General features: G+C 37.3%; 2 protein-coding genes across 2 annotated transcripts in view; both read right to left on the bottom strand.

Moving 5' to 3' along the window:
- The window catches only part of LOC132180395 (phytochrome C), a 9,038-nt gene extending 5,106 nt beyond the window's left edge, over positions 1–3,932 (bottom strand). Inside the window, exon 1 of the mRNA XM_059593197.1 lies at positions 981–3,932. Within this exon, the coding sequence (XP_059449180.1) occupies positions 981–3,024 (2,044 nt within the window). The 5' untranslated portion in view covers positions 3,025–3,932. The remainder of the gene's footprint in view (positions 1–980) is intronic.
- A 3,852-nt stretch (positions 3,933–7,784) lies between these two features.
- On the bottom strand, positions 7,785–10,050 carry LOC132181027 (alpha-1,6-mannosyl-glycoprotein 2-beta-N-acetylglucosaminyltransferase). The gene is made up of 2 exons (XM_059594068.1): positions 9,821–10,050; positions 7,785–9,695 (listed from the first exon to the last, which is right to left on the bottom strand). Exon 2 carries the CDS (start codon positions 9,368–9,370, stop codon positions 8,078–8,080), a length of 1,293 nt encoding a protein of 430 aa, XP_059450051.1. The 5' UTR covers positions 9,371–9,695; positions 9,821–10,050; the 3' UTR covers positions 7,785–8,077.
- Between the last annotated feature and the right edge of the window lie 478 nt (positions 10,051–10,528).

Raw genomic sequence — 10,528 nt, 5'->3', positions numbered from 1 at the left:
GTTTGGGGTGGCCCGCAGGCCACCCCTCCACCCCAAGCCACCCAAGGCGTGGCTCGAGCCACCCCATGGGCCACCCCATAGGGGTTGGAGGGGGTGGCCCTTTAATTATTATTTTTTTAGATTTAATTTTTTAAATTAAATTAATAAAAAATTAATATTTTAATGAAGTAAAACGGGAAGTTTTGAGTAGCACTAACGACTGTTAAAAATTGTTGACGGTAGGGAGTTTATTGTAGTTTCGATTGACCCAGGGAGTCAATTTCCGAAAAAAAAACACCTAGGGAGTTTTTAATAAAAGCGCGTTGACCTAAGGAGTTTATATATAATTTCTCTTTATACTATACAATTAATAAAGTGGGTTAGAAAGCCGCACCCAGACTACACACAACAAAAGCAATAATAATTTGACTATTTAGACCTTCGTGAAGTTCATAAACTGGGAAGCAATAAACGAAAATACGAGAACAACAAAATAAAAGACCTTAAGTAAAAATCCAGACGAGAAGCTCCTAATAATGACAACACATCTGAATTCATGTACCATGTTTTTTTTGATAAGTAATAAGAAATTTACTTGTTTCAATAGTTGATCCGACAATTTAAAATTTATTTGAGAAAATAAGTCCTTGGGTTCTCTCACAATGTGTTGGGAGAGAACTCAAGGACTTAAAGAACTCAAGAACTCATGTACATGTTTACTTTCACTTATTAAGTCCATCTCTTAATATGCTTCTTTATCTTTCGAAGTAATTGCATAGATAAAGAAACTGTCTGTTTTGACCATGCTGAAATCACATACTTCAATGTAGAGAACATGAATAGAGGGGAACAAATGTACAAATCTCTCTCATCATAACTACATATCTAAAATCATAGAACACCAGTCTTGCAATTTTTTCATCTGATAAGCACAAAGCATTCCATTAATAGCATGATATGCAACTAAAAAGCTAGATAAAAAAGATAGAGAGCAGTGTCACCTTGCGAAGCCAAGATGAGGAGATTCTTTACCACTTCAACTGAATCATCCCAGACAAGATCAGTTAAGGACATACCAATGGCTTTCTCAACAGACAGTCCTGTTAGTTCAGCTGCTTTTGTATTCCACCCATTTATACTACCAGAGGCGTCGATAGCCAAAATAGGGACTGCAGCTGTCTCAATCAGGCGAACCATTTCATTTGTGACGATGCGCAATTCATCCACTCTCTGTATCCTGTCATCAACCGATGGAACATTTACAATCATTTTAGACTCATCCTCCACAACCTCATCTTGCAAAGATCCCCTCAATATCAGCTGTAAGGAATGGATGGCATCCATTTCCACATCTTCCCAAGGTAGGCACCGATGCTTAACCACCTCCAGAAAAGCCTTGAACGATGATCTGGGGTGCATCTTTCTTCCATCGTCCTTGTCATCAGGGTCATGTTTCGCACCACCCCACTTGATTTCCTTTGCAGTGTGCGACCGGAACCAAAACAGGAAATCCTTTGAAGTAATCCTAACAGCTGCCATCCCACAAACTTCATCTCCGAGGCCTGAAGCACCTGGGTAGCCAGCGTCCATAAGGCTATCAGTACTTAAACCTGTGCTCCCACTATGGTACTCGAGAAGCCATTCAGCTATATTTCTAACTTGTGCCTCTGTCGGGGTGACCCCAAGCAACCAAAATTTCTTCCTGTAGTATAGTGCAGCTCCATCACACTTGACAAGATCCATTACATTAGGTGATTGGGTAACAATACCTACAGGAGCATCTCTAAGAAGCATGTCACAAAGCACGGTTTGAGTTCGCAAAATATGCTTCTCCCTCAGTTGAGCAGCCAACTCCACTTCTTTGTTGATCTGTACGCCGAAAACTTGAATCAAGAACTCACAAGCATACCTCAAAGGAAATGGAACAAAACGAGGGCTTGTGTGATGGCAAACAACCAAACCCCACAGTTTTCTTCCCTTCTGCTGATCACTCTCCCTCTCATTGTCATCTTCGTTGATAGTCACTGCCATGACAAGAGATGCAATGGAGCCCATATTTGCCATATAATGTGCATGACAACCATGAGGAGATCTCAACGTAGATCCAGAAAGGCTCATTGGCCGAGACAATCTCTTGTCTTGAATTACTTTAACTGGAGGCGCCAAACAATCGCATATCATTCTAACCTTGTTCTTCATGAATAGGAATCTTGAAGCTTGTGGTATATCAGTAGCCGGGTAATGTAAACCGAGATAAGGTTCAAGGTCAGGTCTGTGGCACTCAGCTACAACTTCCCCATGCTCATCTTCATGAAATTTATACACCATTACACGATCATAACCAGTTAAATCAATAACTTCCTTAACCAAAACATCACATAACAGTGATATGTTCACACTCGGTAAAGACTGCAACCTTGAGATGGCTTTGGCCGCTAGCTTATAAGATTTCAATGCCCCAGCAGCAGTCACCGGCACGTCAGCTGGATTCACTGGTTCCAAATCTATAACTAACCCAACATCAATTCGATGCAGAATTGCGTAAAAGGGCTTACCTGAGGTTTTACAATGAACCAATATGGGATTGAGAAGATTCACTTCCCCAAAGTTGACTGCTTTCTGCAAAGCAGTTGCACCTGAGGACCGAAAGAGTGTTCGAACATCTGTTCCAAAAGTCAGAGCTTCTTTCTGCTCGATGCTTGGAACGGCATGTGGAGCCAAGTCCAACATTTCGGGAGCATTTTCGCTATACGCAAGAACAGCGAAGTTCTGCTCCTCCACAGCAATCATGCATCCGAACGGTTGAATGAGGCTTCCTCTCTGCATCTTTTGGAGGTAAGCTGATACAGTGGAGGAGGGGACATTGCTAGTGGAACTTGAGATATTGAAGTCAATTGAAGTGGAGTAATTAAAACCCTGTTCGGATTCTTCAAACTCTCCATGAAGCTTTGCATCGATGGGGGTCTGTGTAACCACACGGGCCCCATGTCTTGCAGCAGAACTGCTCCTAGAGCAAGTGGTCTTGTTCGTCGACTTTGATGACATCTTTCAACCCTCCTTCCTCTCCAGTTTCTCTCTTTTTCTTCCCCCACTAATAATTTCAATCGACCCAACCCTCCTTGTACATGAAATAATGGAAAACCAGGGAACTAAAGTGTAAATCCCCAAACATAGAAATGCCAATTATGTGCTCCCAACAAATAAAACCAGTAAATTATCAGCATCAACAAAAACCAAACTCAAAACCCATATCAAATTACCTACTTTTTGTCAGCCGGAATCTACCGGACCAGGAATCATCATGAAAGTTGAAAACAGTAAAGCGCACCACCATTTCAATCCCAAAAAGCAGCCCCTTTTACCATTTAAAATCCCATGAACCCGTGAAAAGCTCCAAAAACAAAAAAGAGTACTTCAATTCACATAGTCCTCATGAGTCTATTCTCAACCAAAAGGCCACCAAGAAGAAAAAGAAAAAGTGTCATCTCTCATCCAGAAAGGATTCTCTCAGAACATCTCCCCAGTGGGTTCACCTCCCTCAAAAAACCGAATCCCAGATCACAATATTCCACAAACTCAGCAGATAACGACAAAATCGTCAAACCCAGAGCAGAAACCCACTTCTATGGCGTGTTTAAGTAATCGAAACTGATTGCTAATACCTCATTACCCACAAATTGTCGTTCAAAATACATTTAAAACAGAATTCAAATCCCAAGGCCGAGAGACTTCACAAAGTTCCATAAAAAAACAAAAACCAAAACAAGTACTCCTAAAAAAATAACCAGAGAGTTCCTAATAAGACGGTGGGAAAGTGATGGGTGTTACTGACCATCAAATTTGCAGGGCATGGATGAGCAACACGTGAAACCGACCTGATTTCTGCAGCTTACCCATAAATCAAGAGCCTACAAAAGTTTACAAGAGAAATCACAATATGTTGATAATACTGTATGTGTGTGTGTATATATATATAAAGGACTCTGACACTGTCCTCCTACATGGGTTTTATTTCATTTTAATACAGTATTCTTGTAACTATGTACTATCTTCTACTACTACAGTACTCTTTAAAGGTGAGCTCAAAATGCCACTGCTTGCGCTTCTTCTGCTGAGGTAATATAGTCGTGGATAGCCTAGAATATATATATATATATATATATAATATAATATATATATGGTGGGGATAAACGTTGGGTTCGTTCATTGGATTGAGAAACAGAGATTAACCCATGTGAAGCTCAGGCAGCACTGTTGTGTGGGCATCAGATTTTGGAATAAGGATAATTAGGAATTTGTTCAAATTAGAGAGAGATCATAAGAAATTGGGCGGTGATATTATACAAGCCAATGTGAGTACACAGTACTTCACGCTATGTAAACAGTAATCAAAATTACTATTTCAACATTTTTTAAATATTTTTTTACTACTGTTCACATCAGTGTGAGGTACTGTACACTCACGCTGGCGTGAGTAATATCAACATTCTAAAAAATTTATTTGTTTAGTTGATCTGACAATTTTAAATTTATTTGAGAAAATAAGTTCTTTGAGTTCTCACACAATGTGCTAGCAAATTGCAGGAATTTCGATTTCATATCTTTGTGTTATTTTGATGATTATTGTTTGTATCAAGTGATTTAATTTAATTTTTTTCTTTTTTGTAAAAATAAATGGCGAGTATTGCAAAATTATGAAAGAATTTTTGTTACTTTTCACTTGAGGTAATCTCCCCGATTTATTTTATTTAAAAAAACAAAATCCAACAATTTTTTTATTAGAGACAAGGCCCCCCCTCCAAAAAAAAAAAAAAAAATCTTTTGATGTTGAAAATATAAAATAATAATAATAATAATAATAATAATAAGGGAAATGCTATGTGTTCTTCTAGTGTTTTCCTAGTGTTCTTCCAATTGTGATGTGACTTTTAAAATTACCGTTGAATTTAAGATTATCATTATTAATCTATTGGTGATTTTAAAAGTCATATCACAATTAAAATAACACTAGGAGAATACTAAAAGAACACCAAACATTTCCCTAATAATAATAACAATAATAGATTTTGCCCCTCCCAAGTGTCTATTCAATTATAGGAAGTCCGTAATTATAAGAGATTTCCAATTATAAGAAATCCGGATCCTCAAATGTTCTCAAATGGTAGTTCAATCAGATGAGGTCATGCCTCATGAAACGAATGTTGTTAGTTCAAATCGTTCTCCCCTTAAGTAATTGTTTTTTTTTTTTTCTTTAAAAAAAAAAATGATCATCGGTAATTGTTAATGTAATTAATGTATTTGTTTCCTTCAAAGATTTTAGTTTAATAAATTGGTAAGAATTAAATTACAGTTTTATTAGATTCTCATATCCCGATTTCTTTTATTATATGCACGGAATATCGTACATATGCTTGACATGAGGTAAATCATTCCAACATCAATTCAAAAAAAAAAAAGGTAAATCATTCCAACATAAAACATCTTTAACATCCACTTTAATAAATTAACGACCAGGTAACTGTTTATGTACTCTCAGTATAATAAGAAAATATGTATTTTTTATTTGCTTTAAAAACATATATCATTTTATTAAACAAAATAGGCTTCCAACATCGATGCACGACATCTTGAAGCCACATCACAAGGACTTGGATCCTCTCTAGTTCATTTGGAATGGAAAAGAATAAGTTAGTTGTTTTTAGGGTGCAATTTTGTCATTTCTAGGCTCTCTATTTTTCATTTAGACAAAAATGCCTCTTAAAATAACTAAATAGATCCATTCTATTTCAAATGAAATGGAGAGGATCATTCTCCATATAAGAAGGGCTGACATTCTCTGACCTATGTTTGCTATTGGCCTTGAAAAAGGAAGTGGCTTAGAACTAGGGATGGAGCCAGGAAATTTTATGGGAGGGGGCCAGCCAAATTTTTTTTTTTTTTTTTTTTTAGGTTCTTTAAAATTTTTTATAAAAAAATATATATTTTGGTGTTTTATAAGCCAAAGGAAGCTGCAGTAAGGCGAAAAATTGACATTTGAAAGTAAGAATCAAAAAAAAAAAAAAAAAACTTAATGGATATGGCCCAAAAAAATTAAGAATAAGGCCAACAGTTTTTATTGGATATGGCCAAAAAAATCTAAGAATAGGGCCAATTTTTTTTTTTTTTTTTTTGGAGGGACCCAAATGACTAAACTTAAAACTTTATTATTATTATTATTTTCCTTATTTTGGGGGGGACCATGGCCTACCCCGGTCCCCCCCTCCCTCCGTCTCTGCTTAGAACTGTAACAGATTTTAATGAAAAAGGTGAAAAGAAAAAAAATATATGTTTTTAGTATTTTTTTTATTTGAATAGTAATAAAAAGTAATTTATGTGATGTAAAAAATAAGAATGTTAGGGATTGATTTTTAGAGAAATAGTATGAGACTTTTTTTGAGTCCATGGGCAAACAGAGCCTTCCTTATGTCCAGCCTCAGGCAAGCATAGCAAGTTGTGTTGATCATTTTGGCGTATGCTCAAGCCTCTAGGCTCTAGCCAAGTATGCAGCCTTTGAGAATTGAACCTCGAGTGATCGTAGTGAAGGGGATGAGAATAAAATGAGAGATTGACTAACATTTCTCGTATGAATTTGATCATTCCCTATGGAAGATTTTGCCGTGCCACATTAGGTTTTAATAAGTGTGTATTCTTAATATATTGGAAGTCCAAAGAAAGAGCAGATATAAGTATGAGTGATAATTCATGTTCACGCGTTAAATTTTTGTCGTGTTAAAGTGTGGATAGAAAACTATATAGGTCAATCATAACCGAGCAATTTAATTAAACGAGTAAATCCTTCAACCTTAACCTGTTAATTTCATGTTTGATTCACATGCCATGTCAAAAATTGCTAATCCTTATATAGCGTATTAGGTTTAAGTAATGAAAATGCATGTGTATGAGACTAAATTAATCTTAACCCAACCCATTTAATTAAACGGGTCAGCCCTCAACCTTAACTCACTAATTTCGTGTTGGATTCATATTAGATTCGTGAATCATATAAAAAATTGTCAACTCTATTACAACTTAGGATCATATCATATAATGAAAAACACGGCATGAGGAACATTGGTTCCAGCCCTTTCTACTTCCCATGCACCAGGTACTGAAAGCAGCCTGGCGTGTGGAACCTGCTAGTTGCAAGCTGGGAATCGCACTACCAAAATGTAGTTTTACCTTTTAAACACAAAGCTTAAGCAATGAGCCATATCATTGCTTAATATTGTTATTTTCTTCTTTTATCCAAGATTGTTTCCATCACAACTGAATATTGAGAAAATAGCTTCTGGCATCAATATCATCCCCTAGAAAGTGGAAACTCAACTAACTTTCTAATGGTCATATCATTTTTCAGTATTCACTCTAGTAGCCCAAAGTTCAAGTTTATTGCTATACATAATATAGGCATACACAGAAATCCTTTAACAGTGTTATTGACAACTTTATCAACCAAGATGAAGCAATATCTCCATTATAGAAACCATAAACTGTATTTCAACAGATTTGAGTGAAAGCATGAAGCTCATCTAGTTTTTTATCCAATGAGTGCAGCGTGGAACCTTTGACAAATTATGATTCAAAGTGACAAATTTCAAATCCCTAGGCACCAATTCCCAAGCATTGAATCACATCTACGTCCGAACATACATGCACATATATGCATAAAGAGACCAAAAAGAGAACTAGTCACTCATCAGATCACAACTCAGAGAGAGAGAGAGAGAGAGAGAGAGAGAGAGTACACCTGGAAGAGCAAAAGAAACTGAGCACAACACAACAGACAAGTAATCTGTATTACTTGATTAACAGAAGGGCAGTCTGTAGTCTCATAGCGTGTCAACAACTTGAGATAATCAAGATATCAGAATGGATTCACCATACCAAATAGAAAATTTTGATTTGATTCTAGCAGTATTGTGAAATTTTTTGAAGATAAATGAGATATAACAAAGAAAAAACAGCTACTTATGCTACCTTTAAATTACTCAACAAAAATAACCCAGACCTCACTAGTTACAACAGTAGGAAAAAATCAAAATGCCGCAATGTCAACTCTTCAGGAAGTAGAGACAGTGTGTATGGCATGATACATGCGGGCAAAACTTAAGCACAACTGGCGGTCTCTCTCATCCCCCCAACCCCCCCAACCCTTGAACCCAGCTTTATATCCGGACTGCTGCGTATGAATATGCACATCCCATTCTGATTTGATATTGGCAACTTTATCAATCTCTTCCACACCAATTTTTACCACACCATTGTCAATGCAAGCATTATTCTCCACCTGGCCCTGATGCAGACCACACTTCCCAAAGTGAACTGCACTAGTCCTAGGCCCTCGTAATGTGTAAACAGAACCACCAAACGAAGGATAAACAGTTGCCCACATAGTTATATCCCAATTGTAATCATCAAAGAAACAAAATTCTCTTGCCTTCCTATGGATTTTCCTCCAAACAGTACCATTGAAGGAATAACCCACATTTCCCATTTTCTCTGCAATCAAGCTATCCCACCCCTCTCCTCTTGAGTTCACATCCAAAGGTGCTAAATTTGCAGCATAACAATCAGGGCATTTATGAGGCTTCAGTTCTGTAAGTATCCGTAAGTTGCTATATGCATTGGGAAATATGAAGTGGTCCTCCTCTATGAAAAGAATATGACCCTCGTGTCCACGGGTCTCCTTCAATCCATCCCACACTGTGTTCATCATCCACCACCAGTGATGCTTTAATGACACAATCTTCGGTGACCGGTGGTTTCCATACTGATCAGGGTTACCTTTACAATGCTTCTTTGCCGCATCATCTTTATCCTTACAGTCACTCTGTGAGACCCCCGGAAAGCTTTTGGAAAAGACATGGGGGGAATAAGGAGCAAAAATCTGTTTCACCTGGCAAAATCTGATCCCTTCAACAATCTTGTTCATCTCTTCAAAGTAGCCATCATGGCTAACTATCAGTAAAGTTTCACTTATTCCCACTACATGTGACAGGCTCTCCACGACTATACGGAGATATTGGGGCCTGTTATGTACATAGAGAACAATAGCTATATGATTCTTGGCTAGAGTCGGATATAGATCTAGATTTCTTGGGGGCAACTGGTTTCGCTTCTCCAAATGAACCGACAATCTATTCTGTTTAGGGAGACCGAGTTTTTCACTAGAATCCGAATAATTATAACTAAGTTCATCTATTTCATCCCAAGACGGTTCCACAGAATTTGAAGTTGAATTCGTTCCAAGGAGAAATATCAGGAGCAGAACCCCTAACAAAGTGATGAAAACTACAGACAAGATACGACGCAAGGCCGCAACTTTGAAATTGAGTTTCTTATTAGCAGCCATAAAACTAAGTCACTAACAACATACAAAGTGTCAAACAGGCTTCAACGATTGTACAATAACAGCATCATTAGCTTCAAAGCTCAGAGAAATAAAACCCACCTAAATTCTCCAATGAGTAAAAAAAAAAAAAAAAAAACTTGATTCTAAACTAGTGTTAAACACCAAAAATTGCACCAACCCATTTGAGAACACAGTGAATAATTAAAAGGGTAATATCAAAAACCTCTATTACAGCCTTCAAACTGAGACTGAAAGCACGCAGGGCTCGTGATAGCTGATACCCATGAACCGAAACTTGTGCCCCCTGTTGCTTCGATTCAATCAGCTACCATGAATCAAGGTTTTGGTTAGTGAAATATAGCAAAACCTAGATGAAACAATCGGGGATCCCAAGTGGGTAATCCACAAATCTACAGTACAACCATTGGATTGCTTCAGAAAGTTGAATACCTCCGAGATCAACGGGCTGGATTGCACAGTTGACGGACTTGAAGAACACGACAGAGCTGAGCGGAGGAGAAACAGAGGCCAAAATGGGAGGAAACTTCCTTTTGATGACTTTGCCTATGCTTTGGCTTTGAAAGTTGACAAGTTGTCTGTGGAGTTAGTTAGGTCCCCCGTCTAATCAATGAACCGGAGACTTCAAGGGAGTTCTCCAACATGAAAAACTGAAAAACTAAAATATGCTTCAATTGCAAGCTATGACAAAGCCCCTCCTATAGATTTGTATGGAGATCATGGAGTCAAGACGAGGGGGTTAAAAAATTAACGATACACGGAGGATTAGAGATTTTTTAGATTCATCTTAAATATGATGTGTCATTTAAAATTACTAATAGATTAAAATTTAATAATGATCGTCTCAAATTCAATGGTAATTTTAAAGGCAGTAATGCGAGAGAGGTGGCTGTCAGTACGTGAGCATACTTTCGTGAAGCGGAGTCCATTGGATTCGAATCACGCCACTTCAGCGTGATGAACGTGAAAAAAAAAAAAAAAAAAAAAAAAAATTTTAAAAGACACAACACATTTAAGAGAACTCTAAGAAGACTATAGTCTTTCTTATATCATTACTCGATTAAAAGTGCCATTATAAAGGACTTCCAAACATGGCTCACCATGAAGCTTCATGGGTAGGGGATACCCATTTTGTTATAT

Source organism: Corylus avellana, chromosome ca5 (assembly GCF_901000735.1).
Source record: "Corylus avellana chromosome ca5, CavTom2PMs-1.0".
NCBI lineage: Eukaryota > Viridiplantae > Streptophyta > Magnoliopsida > Fagales > Betulaceae > Corylus > Corylus avellana.
Note: the sequence above shows the minus strand (reverse complement) of the source record. Positions and strands in the feature narration are given on the sequence as shown.